General features: G+C 43.5%; 1 protein-coding gene across 1 annotated transcript in view; it reads left to right on the top strand.

Annotated features, from left to right (window-relative positions):
• SLC6A11 (solute carrier family 6 member 11) overlaps positions 1-17,530 on the top strand; it is a 178,109-nt gene that overhangs the window by 117,551 nt on the left and 43,028 nt on the right. Inside the window, exon 8 of the mRNA XM_038410956.2 lies at positions 2,843-2,946. Within this exon, the coding sequence (XP_038266884.1) occupies positions 2,843-2,946 (104 nt within the window). The remainder of the gene's footprint in view (positions 1-2,842; positions 2,947-17,530) is intronic.

The following is a 17,530-nucleotide window of genomic DNA, read 5'->3' as shown; positions in this document are numbered from 1 at the left end:
GACTTATGTTACTTTCAGCTTTCTGGGAGCTTCCAATTTCATTAAATAGCCTGTCTGTCAAAAGGCTTTCCCTGTGCAGTTTTTCCCTACCAAGTGGTGAAATGTTGAGATGTAATCAGCTGTATCTTATTCAGCATGACAGCAATGAAACCATTTAAACCACTGATGCAAATCAAATGTGACCCTAATGCCGTTCCTAAACAGAAACACTTCCAACTTCCAGCAACTCCAGAAACCAAAGCCTTCCTCAGTCATGTGTCAAATAAATATATCCCTTGTATGTTTATGTATTTCTGTGCCTTTGATTACTATGAAGAGGCAGTGCTAGCCCATTGGGGGCCCTAAGCAGGAATATTTTTGGCATCTTCCTCCACACAATACCTACTAATAATTAATAGGGGGCCCCCAAGAGCTGCTCAGGGCCCTAAGGAATTGCTTAGTCTGTTTATACCTAGCACTGGCTCTGTTACTGTGATTGGCTTGGTCCATACAAGAAATCTTTGAGTGTTATCTGAATCCCTTCTTGCCTCAACCTTACAGCCCCCAAAACATAACAGTCAACATTATATTATCTTGATTTTAGTCAGGTTCCTTCTCTGCAAAACACTTCAATTGTTGTGATTAAAAGTCCTCACAGAAGTCATATAAAACACTAACTCCCAAGTGTGCAGCGTACTTCATTGGGTTGGACACAGGAGCCAAGATCTGGTGGTGTGGCTCCTTTGTGTAGCTCTGCTGGAAAATTCTAGACTTACAGCTGGCCACAGGAGGATTCCCTGCAAATGTAGAACCAGAATAACAGGGCCTGCAGTGCTCCACCACAACTGACAAATGACCAGGACTCCCCTACCTGCCACTGATCTCTGATTGCCATTTCAGCCTCTGGGGGCCATTTGAAGACTGCATCATTTATGACAGCCGCCCAGCATGTATGTACAGCGCAGAATAGGGAAAATGTAAAGGCCACCTTTAACTCCTCTCAAGAATTGTGCTGTGCTAAGGAACTGGCCCAGGATAGGTAGGCTTTCATTTATAAGTCACCAGAGCAAATCCAGATCACATTGGTAGTGGTTAAACAAAACTGCCCACATGGGCTACAGTTTTAACCCTGTATATGTAACTTCTCTCACCATCCAGTGATGTTAATGTTGTTCGCTGATTTCCAAGTCCTAACAATTATTCCTTTGGCAATCTTGCTGACCTTGGATATGAACAATTCCTGCATCTAATTAATATTTGGAATACTTGGAGTATCCCCAAGGTGAAAAGGTTGTGCTCAGCAAGATCTGTACATAAATTTAAGTTGAATTGCCTGGTTGCTTTGTCCTTACAGAGAAACATGAAGGGAAACCGCTCCCCCCCACCACCTCCACAATCCACACTTCTGACTAGTCTGATTATTGCATGTATTGAGCCTGAGCATTCTATCCCATGGAATGGGTAGCTGTCACTGGGGAGTTAGGAGTTAGTGATATAAAGAAAAAGATGAATGAAGGATTAAAAATTCCACAAACAACAAATAAAAATAATTTCAAGAATCAGTTAAGGCTAAATATTCTCACCTGTTTACATCATTTACAAAACCCAAGCACTCAGAAGCAAGGAAATGGATAGTTCAGAACACGATAAATCTTACACTGCCCACATAATAAAGAAATTACTTTTATCAGGTATTAAGTAATGTGTATATCTACAACCAAGGAAGTTCATATACAACCAAAGGCGGTATGTATGAATAAATAACTGTTATGATTTTTGTTTCCAAAAAAGTTTTTACGTTCTGTTTATATTTTGAGATTATTGGTGAAAGAATATCATCACTTTGGGTCAGAGTTAAGATTGTTGTCTTGTGATTAAATGGCAATGACTTGCATGAGTTTGAGATGTAACATTATTCTTGAGAGGCAAAGTGGCAAATGAGTTATCTCTAACCAGTGCCACACTTGTAATAGAAATGATTTTTAAAATATAGTAATAATAATAATAATAATATTTATCTCTTATATAGCGCTTTTCATTCATCCATCAATGTCAAGCAAATCTCATTATCCCCAAATGGTGAAACTGAGGCATAGAGTTGCCCAAGTCACATGATTTTCCAAGGTTACATAGCAAGCTGGTGGCAGATTCAGGCATAAACCCAGCTCTCTGAACTCTTAGCCCATTGCCCTATTCATTGAATCACACAGCCTCCTATGTTCGCGAGTGCTCCAATTTCTGAGTTGCCAAGCTAGCCATTTAAAGCTACTTTGGGGCAGGTGCTATCTGTCTGTTCTGTGATTGTGCAGCACCTAGCAAAGTGGGGTCCTGATCCATGACTGGGGTTTCCAGGTGCAGCTTCAATACAAATGACACATCATAATTATTTGCCTGCTTTTTCCCCGACTTATTGTTCAATTTGCATGAATCTGTGCATGATGTGCATTTTGGGTATGTATTTAATTAATCTCAAATGATTTTTTTAAAAAAGTCCCTAGCTATCCCATAGGAGAAGGCCAGGGGACAGACCCTCAACTGATATAAGTTGTCACACCTCCGTTGACTTCAATGAAGCAGTGAGGATTTGAACTTGCTGAGGGTCTGCCGCACAAAGCCAAAGTATCCTCTTACTTACATCGTTAGACACTTGTGAAGTCCATTTGACTTCTGTTGAATTAGTCCTGATTTGCACCCGTGGGTTTAAAAGGAGAATCAAGCCCATGTTTTTTTGAATTTAAACAAAGTTTGACAGATATTTACAGTTACCTTGTGTAGTTGCCTGTGAGAAAATAAACAAGCTGAAAGCACAAACAACGATGGTTCCTTCTTTCCCTTTGATAACGCCTTTGGTTTCTGCCTGCAGGTCTGGGTGGATGCTGGCACGCAGATATTTTTTTCTTATGCCATCTGCTTGGGATGCTTGACAGCCCTGGGGAGTTACAACAACTACAATAACAACTGCTACAGGTAACACATTTGCTTTTAATGTAGGCCTCAATCCTGCAAACACCTATGCACTTAGCTTCATTTGTATGTGTAGCCCCACTGGCAACAGTGGAAATCTTCTCATGAATATAGTTAAGCACATGCATGAATGTTTGTTGAATCAAGACCTTATTTGGAGAAGAATAGTCTGGGGGAAAGCGGGTGTCTGTTTTTCAAGTCATGTGCATGGAGGTCTGAATTGTGTGACTCTTATGGACACCAGTGGGCATTGCACAGCCTCAGTCATCCCATGAAAGTATTGGAGCTCGTACCCTTATTGGTCTAATTCTATTTTAAAGCATTGTAAAAGCCATACTGAAATATTTTATACATATATCTGCTTTTTAAAAAACTCCCATTAAAACAAGTGAGCTTGGCTTACTCTTTGGATGCTGTTCTTCTTGAAGTTGTACTGGATACTAGGTAAAGCACAATAAAAGTGCCTAATATGTCACTTTTCAGAGTAGCAGCCGTGTTAGTCTGTATTCGCAAAAAGAAAAGGAGTATTTGTGGCACCTTAGAGACTAACAAATTTATTTGAGCATAAGCTTTCGTGAGTGGTATTCTTTTTTTAAATCAATGGGAGTTTTGCTGTTGACTTCAATGGGGCTTAAGCGCATGCTTAAGTGCTTTCCTGAATCAGTGCCAAAGGTAGATATGTGCCCACGTGGTACTTGAGCCTGTGCAAAATTCCATTGATTTCACTGGGGTGCAGGATCAGCCCCAAAGAGAGGAGCGTAGGTGCTTGCCCTTTTTCTCTGAGTAGTAATGAGAAGCAAAAAAATATTATATATTAGTGAGAGATTCATTCCTTTTAATGTGCTCTGCCTAGCATATGGTGTAACCTAAAATAATAGCCTTACATGGAATTTAAGTACATGCTTTAAGTTAACCATGTGCTGACATTCTGTCTTGAGCAAGGACACTTGCCTGGATCAGGGCTTTAATATCAATGCGTGTTACACACAAACTGGTGCAAATAATAAGAAAAATGACTGACAAAGAAATCCCCAAGTGAACCTATATTCAGGAATATGTGTGAATTAGTCTGTAAACTGGGAGAAAATGAAGAAAAAATTACAAATACTTTATTTGAAAATTATTGTGAAGTTCTTCAAAATAATGATGCAATTGACTCTGTTTAACCAGCTCTAGTCTCTCTCTCTCTCTCTCTCTCTCTCTCTCTCTCTCTCTCTCTCACACACCCACCACCAGGGGTGTGTGCAGGAATAAACATTTGACCACTCTTAGAGGGGCACATTTTGTGCCCCCGCCGTGCCCCAAGGCTGGAGGAGCTCAATCTCCCTGCTGCGACCCCAAACTGGAGGACTTCTGTGCCCTCGCTGATTATCGGGGGAGGGAGACATGCCCCTGCTTGCCCGTTCTTGTGCACGCCCCTGCACACCACCTATCACACCCTCAGTGGGCCACAGGAGTGCTGGAATTACGGGTGCTGGAGGTGTGGCAGGACTCCCTGGCTTGAAGTATTAAAAACAATCAAATACATGGTTTCCCTCACATACAGGGTTTACAGTTTTGTTCAATGGCTTCCAGCACCCCCACTATGCAAATTGTTCCAATGCCCTGGTGGGACAGTCACTTTTCAAACACAGATCAAGATACGTGTCATATTTCTGAACTCAACTTTTTAAACTGTTTCCCCAATCATGAACTATTCATGTGTAATTAGACAGTTAATTCAAGGAACATCACTAAAGTGGTTTTCTCAATGCACCAAACCACAATATTACAGAGAGAGAATGCAACAATATCTTAGCTCCATATACTAGCATCTAAAATGCAGTCTAATTGGCTTTTCCTAATATAAACTCTTACTTTTCCCACTTTGGTTTATACACCTAGAGCAATGAAAAGAAAAATTCCTTAATTCACTTATTTGCATTTATATAGTAAACAGGGGGCCATTGGTTTTGTGTTGGGTGGCTAATTTGTAACTTTACATAGCTGAACCCAGTCAGGTTTCTGGATCAGTCCCAGAACTGATCCCGGACTAGTCTGTGTGTGATTCAACAGCTTTTACTATACAGCATTACATTAAACTATAAATGTGCTATTGCTGAAGAGATATTCAGAATGAGAACTTAAGGGCCTTTTTAATACTCATAAAGACAATTAATGATGATATGATGCAAAAGCCACATAATTATCAACAACAACAAAACCCTGGAGAATTTGAATCCTAGATTACAGTGCATGAACAAACCTTGAAGGAAAGTACTGGAGGCAGTTCTAGAAAGCACATGCTGGGCCCGCTCAGTCCTGCCATGCCTTTTTATGAGAGAAACGCTGCCCTGCACGGCCACCAATATAAGAGAGTGGGAGAGAAAAGATCATTAGAGAAATGTGGATGCTTAGAGAATAAAAGGCAGACCCGCTTTTGTACAAATTGAATGTATGCTAAATTACCCAAAAGAGACTTGAGGTAAATTGCCTTGCAAACATGTGAGATTGCTCACAGCTTTTAGGCAACAAAGGTTGTTATCCACTCTGCTCTCTGGGCCAGACCCTTTGCTGGTATAAATTGGTGTAGTTCCATTGAAGGTTTGGAATGACATTGATTTGCATCAGCTGAGGGTCTGGCCAGGTATCTTCAAAATCAACATAATGTCCCCAGTGGAAAATTGTGGGTGATGAAATTGTTTTCTCAGTAGTGTGGAGTAATGCTTTGGCCAAACAAAGTACAGCTTTTTCTTTTTCATTCTGTCCTGCGACATTTCTTATAAAAACTACTTCAGTCACAGCCTCAATGGCTGCAGTAGCACTCACTGTAGTTTTGTAATCCAGTACTGTACGGTGCTCGATAAAGGCTAAGAGAATGGATAAAGGCTCACTCTGAGGGCAGTAAGGTCTCCAGCACACTAGTTGCTCCTCAATGTCTCTGAAATAGTGGAATTTGATGATAGTAGGGTAAAGAGACTGAAATCACACTGGAGGCTCTTTTATTTGGACTCTGGACTCTTTATTTACATAGGCTAATTATGACTCTTCAAGAGAAATCACAAAATGTTAATACTCATGAACAACCACAGCACATTACTTATGGCACCTGGACCAGTGTACAGCCCTCCATGGAGGTAGGTTCTTCCTGTGGTGGTCAATGGATGACTTAAAAGGGGTAATGGTTTGAAGATTAAAATTAAATTCGTCCCTGGTTGAAGGACAGATCCATTCCAAAGGTTAGAGAGAGGAAGACAATATAGAAAGCATTTGCTTAAGAATTAGAGGCTATGGCTTCGTATACACCTTACACTGTGTGACTTCAAGTTCAGTTGGTCCTGATTCAGGAAAAAGTATGAATGTGGCCAATTACACATGATTTATTTTGTGGTGATAAAAGAGAAATGAACGCCTATGATGGAGTGAAGAAACCCTGCATATCACATTGCTGTCCAGTGGGTTTGACTTAGCTTTCAATCAGTGATATTCAAAAGCACAGACCACTATCACCTGAGCTAATGAAGAACGTAAAGAGCCTATGATATGTCATTAAACAGTACTTATTCTATCCAATAGAGGGCAGTGGCACAAGTATGCTCTAGACAGCATATTACAATATCAAACCACTGATTTCCTCCATGCCAGTGCAAAGCCCAGGAACAAGATGTGCTGACAGATTTTTTTTTTGCAACACATTTTATTGTAGGATTCTCTCTTTTCTGAGGGAGCGTTGCAGTGTAAAATAATGAAATGAGAGAGAAGAGACACCCAGTTGAAAAGTGATATCATTTTAAATGGCATCTTCTTTACTAGAAACAAGACAGAAAAATCTGTAGGTATACCAGCAAAAGAAATCAATTCACTGGCATTGTGAAGGGCAGTTGCCAATGAGGAAAAGCAACATAATTATCAACAACAACAAATTCTTCAAATCCATCCTTAAAACTCTCCTGTGCTGTGATGTCTACAGAAAACTGGTCAGTGGGTAGGCTGCTGTTGTGCTGAGACCACTGCCTAGCCTGCTGACCAATATGGTCTCATTGTTTCCTTGCATTCCCCCGTCTGTCTGTCTGTTTCCAGCTGTTGTCTCTTGCCTCATACTTAGATGGTGAACTCTTTTGTTCTGTGTTTGTACAATGCCTAGCACAGCAGGGTCCTGATCCACAACTGTGGCTCCTAGGCACTATGGTAATACCAATAATTATTAATAATTCTCTTCTACCCGGTATGGCTGGTGTCCTACTACTCACTAGTCAATCCCAATACCTCACAGAGACACTGCTTGTGACCAAGAGCAGACTGTGGACCCAAGGAGGGCTGCCATTGGCCAATGGATTCTGCAGCTCCACCTCAGGTGGTCGGGGATACAGCCAGCATCCTCCTGCTTCTGTCTACATTTTGGTGCCTGCTGGAAGTGCAAAGATTCACATCACAATGATGACAATATCCAAACCACATATAAAGAAAGAGAATAAGGTTTTTGCCACATTAAACAAATCCACAATTTTAAATAGGGGTGGGGGGCACAGCAGCTCCCTGCGAATGGGGCGGGGGAGGGATAGGAGGGGGAGTGAGAGGAGGCACTGAGACTCCACGGGGGAAGGAGGCAACCGGCTCCAGGCTGGGAAGGATGGTCCTGGGGTTCCTACCTGCTTCCAGGCCCATTTCAGCCCTCCAGGTCCTGCTCCCTGCTTCCCAGCCCCCGCAATACCTGCTCAAGCCCCTCTGAGTTCTGCTCTGTTCCCCCCACTCCCCAGGTATGTGCAAGTTTACATGGGGGCAGAGCTCCCACAGTCTTTCCATTGTGGAGGTGCTAGCCTTCCCGGCCATCCCAATTCTGCTGCCCCTGATTTTAAAACTGTAGTGCAGTTATAATATAGTTCTACCTATGGGACTTTATGGCCCCCCATGCTGTAATATCTGAGCACCTCACAATCTTTAATGGATTCATCCTTACAACAGCCTATCAGGTAGGAAAGTACTGCTATCCCTGATTTCCAGATGGACAGCTGAGGAATAGAGATGGTAGGTGGCTTGTCCATGCTCGTACTAGAGGGCTATGTCAGAGCAGGGAATTGAGCCCCAGTCTCCTGAGTCCTAGCTTAGCAACCAGTGGGCCATCCTTCCTTCCTTCAGCTCTGAGGGTCTGCATCACTTTTTGTTAGCCTCATTCATGGTTACTGGCTTCCATACCCACTGTGACAGGGTCGGGCCAGATGGCTACAGGAGAGTGATAGAAGGCAGATATATTAGCCCCATGCTAAGTAGGTCCCTTTTTCCCCTGGGTAAGGTAACAGGGAAGGTTCCAGAACAATCAGGAACTTTCTGGAAACAATTAAGGCAGACAGGCTGATTAGAACACCTGCAGCCAATCAAGAAGCTGCTAGAATCAATTAAGGCACGCTAATCAGGGCACCTGCATTTAAAAAGGAGCTCACTTCAGTTTGTGGTGTGTGTGCGAGGAGCTGGGAACAAGAGGTGCAAGAAGCTGAGAGTGAGAAGGCATACTGCTGGAAGACTGAGAAGTACAAGCATTCTCAGACATCAGGAGGAAGGTCCTGTGGTGAGAATAAAGAAGGTGCTGGGAGGAGGCCATGGAGAAGTAGCCCAGGGAGTTGTAGCTGTCACGCAGCTGTTACAGGAGCCACTGTAGACAGCTGCATTCCACAGGGCTCTGGGCTGGAACCTGGAGTAGAGGGCGGGCCCGGGTTCCTCCATCCCCCCAACTCCTGGTCAGACACAGGAGGAGTTGACCTGGACTGTGGGTTCACGAAAACAGCCAAACAGAGGGCTGCCATGAATCTCCGAGGCGAACAAATCCGCCAATAAGCGCAAGACCCACCAAGGTACAGGAGGCACTTTGTCATACCACACAAATCCATTCTTGGTACTTCTTTAAAATTTACAAACTGAGTACAAACTACAGAACGCTTAGCTTCCAGAAACAGGTCCCCAGAGTGGGAACTTTGTTACCCATCCTTAAGTCTTTTTGCCTCTGTGACTGGCAGAGCAGAGCAGTTTATTTAACTCTTCAGCAGAAGAGAGTAATTCCTATAATGCACTTGCATTGCAAAATGAAATGTTCTTCAATACAAAATTTTGTCTTGAGGAAATGCTCATAATTCAGCACAGTTAGAACTACTACACTTTGCTTTAGATTTAACAGCATAGAAAGGTTTCTAGAGGCAGATTACTCCATCATTTCTAATATACACCATTTTCCCTCAGTTTATTGCCTCATTGTTTAGAGTGGGTTATTGATCGATTGAACACGCTCAAAAGTTAAACAGAAATCAACATCGTTTGAAAGGTTACTACGGTAGTGGCAAAGAAGACTATTTGTGAAAAGAAAAGGGCTAAAGTGTGAAATGGCCCTGGGTATGGTTTGGAAATGCAGCATAGAACTGTTACATCATTAAGGATCCATTGAATTTACAGCCATGAATGTGTGTGATCCATGCCTATCTGTACCAATCAGGGGTATTTTTCTGTTCCTATACATTTTTAGTATGAAACACGTGATTCATAAAGATAATCTCTGGAGGTCAGAAAGGAAGTAGCCAATGGGAGGAAGAGCCCATATCTCACAATCTAACTGTGAAAAGAAAAGGAGTACTTGTGGCACCTTAGAGACTAACAAATTTATTTGAGCATAAGCTTTCGTGAGCTACAGCTCACTTCATCGGATGCTCACGAAAGCTTATGCTCAAATAAATTTGTTAGTCTCTAAGATGCCACAAGTACTCCTTTTCTTTTTGCAAATACAGACTAACACGGCTGCTACTCTGAAATCTAACTGTGATTTGTCTATCTTGGGGAACCTGGATAACCACTGCCAGTAGCCTTTTGAATAAGAAATGGAGTTTTATAATCCCAACAAATTTGGTATTATAATTTATATTAGTACAGTGATAAAATAACTGATGGCCTGATCATCCATTAATTTACACAGGAGTTAATCAGGAGTAACCTCAGTGAAGCTAATGGTGTGTAAATGAGGGGAGAATCATGCTCCTACACTGTGGTTTCTTATTAGGGTCTTGAATGTCTAGTAGGCTAAGTTATCCCAATCAATTCTCACCTTCTCACGGGCAGGCTTCACTTTAACAACCCCTGACCCTGGCAGTGAGAAAGTGGGGAATTGGACCATTTTCCCTACACCTGCTCTGTACCTGTAGAGGTGGCCCATAATTTTGCAGTGTCCCTAGCAACTAGCTTCTAGGAAAAATGCCTTGCAATTAAGGATGCAGGTTTCTCATGTCAGGAAAAAATCATGGGTAGCATAATCCTGTTTATCTGTGACTATTTTGTGTCTGTGACTCCCCGCACAGTGGCGGCTCCTGTGGGACTGGGTCCAGCTTTCTGCTTCAGATATTGTGACCAGGTGTGTGGGGTTGCAGTGCCATGTATGACGAAGGGATGGTGGGACCCAAAGTGAGAGCTTGCGAGTTCCCTCACAACCCCAGGGCCCAGCCCCAGGAGCCACTGCTGCCTGGGTTGAATGTGGGGAAGGTTTGCTCTTCGCCCCCCTCCCTCCATCTCCTCTCCCCACCAGGCTGGGATTAGGGTTGCTTTGCAGAGTCGGTGCCCCCTAGAATTGTTAGGGGATTTTTTAATAAAAAATTATGGCGTGGTCACTAAACCCGTGACTTTTACTAAATTTACAATGGCTGCACCATGATTTTTTATTTTAAAAACTGTAATGATAAATCTGCAGCCCTATTTATGATTGTGTGGCCTCATCCATCCAGCCCCTTTGCACTGGAGTAAGCCGCCCTGTGGCATGACACATTTTACATTGGTACATCATGTCTAAATTAGAGGTTAACACTAATGCACCTAACTGGTGTAACCCTCTTGCATTCCCCCAAAAAGTATAGACAAGCCCTGTGTGCCTTAGCATACTATTGCTGGGGAACCACTGGGTGTGTGGTGTCACTGTCATGACAAGGTAGCATTTTACACCCACTTTGCCCAGGGGTAAATGACTGCACAGTAGCAATGGGGAGATTATGAGTGGTACTTACCAGTTTCAAATAGACCCTGCCTGTTGACAAGTGGAAGGATGGTGGGTGGCATCTGTGCTCTTCAAAGGCAAAGAGATGAGTGGAGATAATGGGGAACTCTCGGGACTCCATGTAGGATTCAGTGGACCTCTTCAGATAAGGGCCAAGAGAATGCTTAGCAGCACTCTCCATCCTTCAGTGTGTGGAGTAGCTGATAGGTGCATGCCTTGAATTATTCAGATGATTTAAAACACTCTCATTTGGGATAATTTGAAGCTTGCATATAAATTTGACAGTTTCTTTTCATTTAAAATCCCTTTTGATTTCAGTGGAGCACTGATGCCTTCCAGGCAAAGACACGGATAAAAAATTGAAGGAAGAATTAGATAAACTTGCTTCCAGTGTATGCTTGTTTTAAAATTTGTTGGCTGCACAAATACTAATTCCAGGCCAAAAACAAAAGTCATTGAGCATTCAAATTTTAAATTTCTATTGATTTCTTTGGAGGAAAAGGAGGAAGGAATTAAGGAGACTGTTGGAGTTCTCAAAACTCATTTGCATGAGGCTGAAAATTCAAATTTACGGTTACACCGGGGCAGGAGAATTTACTGGGTCTCTGATGAACAAAGGGTTAACACAATTCATGGTTGCCCTGCTACTACTTTGTGACAGTTATGTTGGTGCACAACAGCCCAAAAACAGCTTCATGGGGATGACCCCAGTACAGAGGCCTACCTGACCAGGTGCAGAGCAGCCCTGGCCCCTACCCTTCTTCCTCCTACAAGAGTCCCTGGTACAGAGGATGTACCAGGACATGGCGGGAGCAGGTGGAGAAAGAGGGCATGGAGGTATAGCTTGGGCAGTCCTGTGCCTTAAGTTATTCCCCAGCTGCCACAAGGGGAACTTAGTCAATTGGAAAAAGAGGGACTGACCTAACTAGTGCTGGGGGCTGGAAGCTCCAGTACTGGGTGAAGGGACTGGAGCTTCGGTGGTGATGCCTAATGGTTAGAGTCAGGAGCCTTGAACCAGAGCCAGATGCCAAGCTGAAGGTCAGAGCTGGATTCAGCATCAGGGAGAGGGTGTAGGACCTGGAGTAATGCAGGAACCGGGAACACACCAGGGCCTGGGATAAGGAGGACAGGAATCAGGAACACGCTGTGAGGCAGGGCTCAGGAGTCAGACAAGTAGGCAGTGTCCATAATAGCAGCCAGCCAGGGATTCCTCTAGTTGCTCAGACAACTTCCTGTACCTCTTTCTGGTTTACGTAGAGCTTTCCAGCCAATTGGGTGTGGATTTCCAGCTTTATGGGTGCAGCCCTTTGCAAGCTGGAGCTTCACTGGCCTCCTAGTCCCATCATTCGGATGAGTAGCTGGGTGGTGGCTGTGGTCTGAGCACTGCCTGGGGACCTGTGGGCCCACGTTTGAGACCTACAATCCCTCACATCACCCCCTCCCCTAACATTCCCTCTGGCACTAGTGAGCCAGGTTCTCCAGGGTGTTTTTTGTGGAAGGCATTTACCAGATCAGGAGTGTGAATATTCTCCATCAGATCACAGGAGCACTCTCCAAATGAAAACAGATGGACATCATACCGAAAGGACTGAAGGTAAAAAATCCATTACAATCTACATACCACACAGACTATGCTGACAGCTTGTGCCACACACTGTCAAAGAAACTGCGGAACCACCTGAGCAACATCCTCTACAGCAAACAGGGAAAGATTAAGAATGAGTTCTCAAAACTGGATACTCTCATAAAGAACCAATCTTCCACACAAACTTCCTCGTGGCTGGACTTTACAAAAACTAGACAAGCCATTTACAACACACATTTTGCTTCTCTACAAAAGAAAAAGGACACTAAGCTATCTAAACTACTACATGCCACAAGGGGCCACAACAATGGTTCCCGTAACCCACGCAGCAATATTGTTAATCTATCCAACTATATCTTAGCCCAGCAGAAGAATCTGTCCTATCCCGGGGCCTCTCCTTTTACCCCTCCACCCCCACGAACATGTACAGTTCTGTGGTGACCTAGAATCCTATTTTCGACGTCTCAGATTCAAGGAATATTTCCAACACACCTCTGACCAACATATTAACCCACAGAGACCTTCCTACCAACACTACAAAAAGAAGGATTCTGGGTGGACTCCTCCTGAAGGTCGAAACAGCAGCCTGGATTTCTACATAGAGTGCTTCCGCCGACGTGCACGAGCTGAAATTGTGGAAAAGCAGCATCGCTTACCTCATAACCTCAGCCATGCAGAACACAGTGCCATCCACAGCCTCAGAAACAACTCTGACATCATAATCAAAAAGGCTGACAAAGGAGGTGCTGTCGTCATCATGAATAGCTCGGAGTATGAACAAGAGGCTACTAGGCAGCTCTCCAACACCACTTTCTACAAGCCATTACCCTCTGATCCCACTGAGAGTTACCAAAAGAAACTACAGCATTTGCTCAAGAAACTCCCTGAAAAAGCACGAACAAATCCGCACAGACACACCCCTAGAACCCAAACCTGGGGTATTCTATCTGCTACCCAAGATCCATAAACCTGGAAATCCTGGACGCCCCATCATCTCAGGCATTGGCACCCTGCCAGCAGGATTGTCTGGCTATGTAGACTCCCTCCTCAGGCCCTTCGTTACCAGCACTCCCACCTATCTTCGAGACACCACTGACTTCCTGAGGAAACTACAGTCCATTGGTGATCTTCCTAAAAACACCATCCTAGCCACTATGGATGTACAAGCCCTCTACACCAACATTCCACACAAAGATGGACTACAAGCCGTCAGAAACGGTATCCCCGATACTGTCAAGGCTAACCTGGTGGCTGAACTTTGTGACTTTGTCCTCACCCATAACTATTTCACATTTGGGGATAATGTATACCTTCAAATCAGCGGCACTGCGATGGGTACCCGCATGGCCCCACAGTATGCCAACATTTTTATGGCTGACTTAGAACAATGCTTCCTCAGCTCTCGTCCCCTAATGCCCCTACTCTACTTGCGCTACATTGATGACATCTTCATCATTTGGACCCATGGAAAAGAAGCCCTTGAGGAATTCCACCATGATTTCAACAATTTCCATCCCACCATCAACCTCAGCCTGGACCAGTCCACACAAGAGATCCACTTCCTGGACACTACGGTGCTAATAAGCGATGGTCACATAAACACCACCCTATATCGGAAACCTACTGACCTACATACATTCCTACCTACATGCCTGTAGCTTTCATCCAGATCATACCACTCGATCCATTGTCTACAGCCAAGCTCTGCGATATAACCGCATTTGCTCCAACCCCTCAGACAGACAAACACCTACAAGATCTCTATCATGCATTCCTACAACTACAATACCCACCTACTGAAGTGAAGAAACAGATTGGCAGAGCCAGAAGAGTACCCAGAAGTCACCTACTACAGGACAGGCCCAACAAAGAAAATAACAGAACGCCACTAGCCATCACCTTCTGCCCCCAACTAAAACCTCTCCAACGCATCATCAAGGATCTACAACCTATCCTGAAGGATGACCCATCACTCTCACAGATCTTGGGAGACAGGCCAGTCCTTGCTTACAGACAGCCCCCCAATCTGAAGCAAATACTCACCAGCAACCACACACCACACAACAGAACCACTAACCCAGGAACCTATCCTTGCAACAAAGCCCGTTGCCAACTCTGTCCACATATCTATTCAGGGGATACCATCATAGGGCCTAATCACATCAGCCACACTATCAGAGGCTCGTTCACCTGCGCATCTACCAATTTGATATATGCCATCATGTGCCAGCAATGCCCCTCTGCCATGTACATTGGCCAAACTGGACAGTCTCTACGTAAAAGAATGAATGGACACAAATCAGACATCAAGAATTATAACATTCAAAAACCAGTTGGAGAACTCTCCAATCTCTCTGGTCACTCGATTACAGACCTAAGAGTGGCTATCCTTCAACAAAAAAGCTTCAAAAACAGACTCCAACGAGAGACTGCTGAATTGGAATTAATTTGCAAACTGGATACAATTAACTTAGGCTTGAATAGAGACTGGGAATAGATGAGTCATTACACAAAGTAAAACTATTTCCCCACGTTATTTCTCCCCCCCATCCCACCCCCCACTGTTCCTCTGATATTCTTGTTAACTGCTGGAATTAGCCTACCTTGCTTGTCACCATGAAAGGTTTTCCTCCTTTCCCCCCCTGCTGCTGGTGATGGCTTATCTTAAGTGATCACTCTCCTTACAGTGTGTATGATAAACCCATTGTTTCATGTTCTCTGTGTGTGTATATAAATCTCCCCTCTGTTTTTTCCACCAAATGCATCCGATGAAGTGAGCTGTAGCTCACGAAAGCTTATGCTCTAATAAATTTGTTAGTCTCTAAGGTGCCACAAGTACTCCTTTTCTTTGTCCAGGACTGTAGCCCTTCCGAATATCAGAACAGCCATACTGTTTCAGACCAATGGTCCATCTAGTCCAGTATCCTGTCTTCCAACTGTGGCCAATGCCAGATGCTTCAGAGGGAGTGAACAGAAGAAGGCAATCAAGTGGTACATCCCCTGTTGCCCACTCCCAGCTTCTGGCAGTCAGAGGCTAAGGACACCCACCTCATGGGGTTGCATCCCTGATCATCTTGCCTAATAGCCATTGATGGACCTATCCTCCATGAACGTATCTGATTTGTTTTGAATCCCTTTATAGTTTTTGCCTGGCAATGAGTTTCACAGGTTGACTGCATTGTGTGAAGAAGTACTTCCTTTTGTTTGTTTTAAACTTGCTGCCTATTAATTACACTTCCTTATTTACTTTTTCCACACCATTCATGATTTTCCAGACCTCTATCATATCCTGCCTTAGTCATCTCTTTTCCAAGCTGAAAAGTTCCAGTGTTTTTAATCTCTCCTCATCTGAAGACTGTTCCATACCCTTTGAAACTATAATAAATAACAGAATTATCAGACACATAGATTAACATGATTTGTTGGGGGAAGAGCCAACACTGCTTCTGTAAAGGGAAATCATATCTCACCAATCTATTATAATTCTTTGAGGGAGTCAACAAACATGTGGACAAGGGGATATAGTGTATTTGGACTCAGAAAGCTTTTGACAAGGTATTTCACCAAAGGCTCTTAAGCAAAGTAAGCAGCTATGGGATAAGAGGGACAGTCCTCTCATGTATCAGTAATGGTTAAAAGACAAAAAGAAAAGGAGTACTTGTGGCACCTTAGAGACTAACAAATTTATTAGAGCATAAGCTTTCATGAGCTACAGCTCACTTCATCGGATGCATTTGGTGGAAAAAACAGAGGGGAGATTTATATACATACACAGAGAACATGAAACAATGGGTTTATCATACACACTGTAAGGAGAGTGATCACTTAAGATAAGCCATCACCAGCAGCAGGGGGGAGGGGGGGAAGGAGGAAAACCTTTCATGGTGACAAGCAAGGTAAGCTATTTCCAGCAGTTAACAAGAATATCTGAGGAACAGTGGGGGGTGGGGTGAGGGGGGAGAAATACCATGGGGAAATAGTTTTACTTTGTGTAATGACTCATCCATTCCCAGTCTCTATTCAAGCCTAAGTTAATTGTATCCAGTTTGCAAATTAATTCCAATTCAGCAGTCTCTCGTTGGAGTCTGTTTTTGAAGCTTTTTTGTTGAAGGATAGCCACTCTTAGGTCTGTAATCGAGTGACCAGAGAGATTGGAGTGTTCTCCAAGTGGTTTTTGAATGTTATAATTCTTGACATCTGATTTGTGTCCATTCATTCTTTTACGTAGAGACTGTCCAGTTTGGCCAATGTACATGGCAGAGGGGCATTGCTGGCACATGATGGCATATATCACATTGGTAGATGCGCAGGTGAACGAGCCTCTGATAGTGTGGCTGATGTGATTAGGCCCTATGATGGTATCCCCTGAATAGATATGTGGACAGAGTTGGCAACGGGCTTTGTTGCAAGGATAGGTTCCTGGGTTAGTGGTTCTGTTGTGTGGTGTGTGGTTGCTGGTGAGTATTTGCTTCAGATTGGGGGGCTGTCTGTAAGCAAGGACTGGCCTGTCTCCCAGGGAAAAAAGGGTAGGAATAAATGGTCAGTTTTCACAATGGAGAGAGGTTAATGGTGGTGTCCACCAAGGATCTGTACTGAGACCAGTGCTGTTCAACATATTCATAAATGATCTGGAAAAAGGGGTAAACAGTGAGGTGGCAAAATTTGCAGACAATACAAAATTACTCAAGACAGTTAAGTCCAAAACAGACTGCTAAGAATTACAAAGGGATCTCACAAAACCGGGTGACTGGGCAATAAAATGGCAGATGAAATTCAATGTAAATAAATGCAAAGTAATGCACATTGGAAAATGTAATCCCAACTATGCATATAAAATGATGGGGTCTAAATTAGCTGTTACTACTCAAGAAAGAGACCTTGGAGTCATTGTGGATAGTTCTCTGAAAATATCCACTCAACGTGCAGCAGCAGTCAAAAAAGCAAACAGAATGTTGGGAATAATTAAGAAAAGGATAGATAATAAAACAGAAAATATAATATTGCCT

The sequence above is a fragment of the Dermochelys coriacea genome, chromosome 7, assembly GCF_009764565.3.
Source record: "Dermochelys coriacea isolate rDerCor1 chromosome 7, rDerCor1.pri.v4, whole genome shotgun sequence".
NCBI lineage: Eukaryota > Metazoa > Chordata > Testudines > Dermochelyidae > Dermochelys > Dermochelys coriacea.
This window is presented reverse-complemented; position numbering and strand designations above follow the sequence as displayed.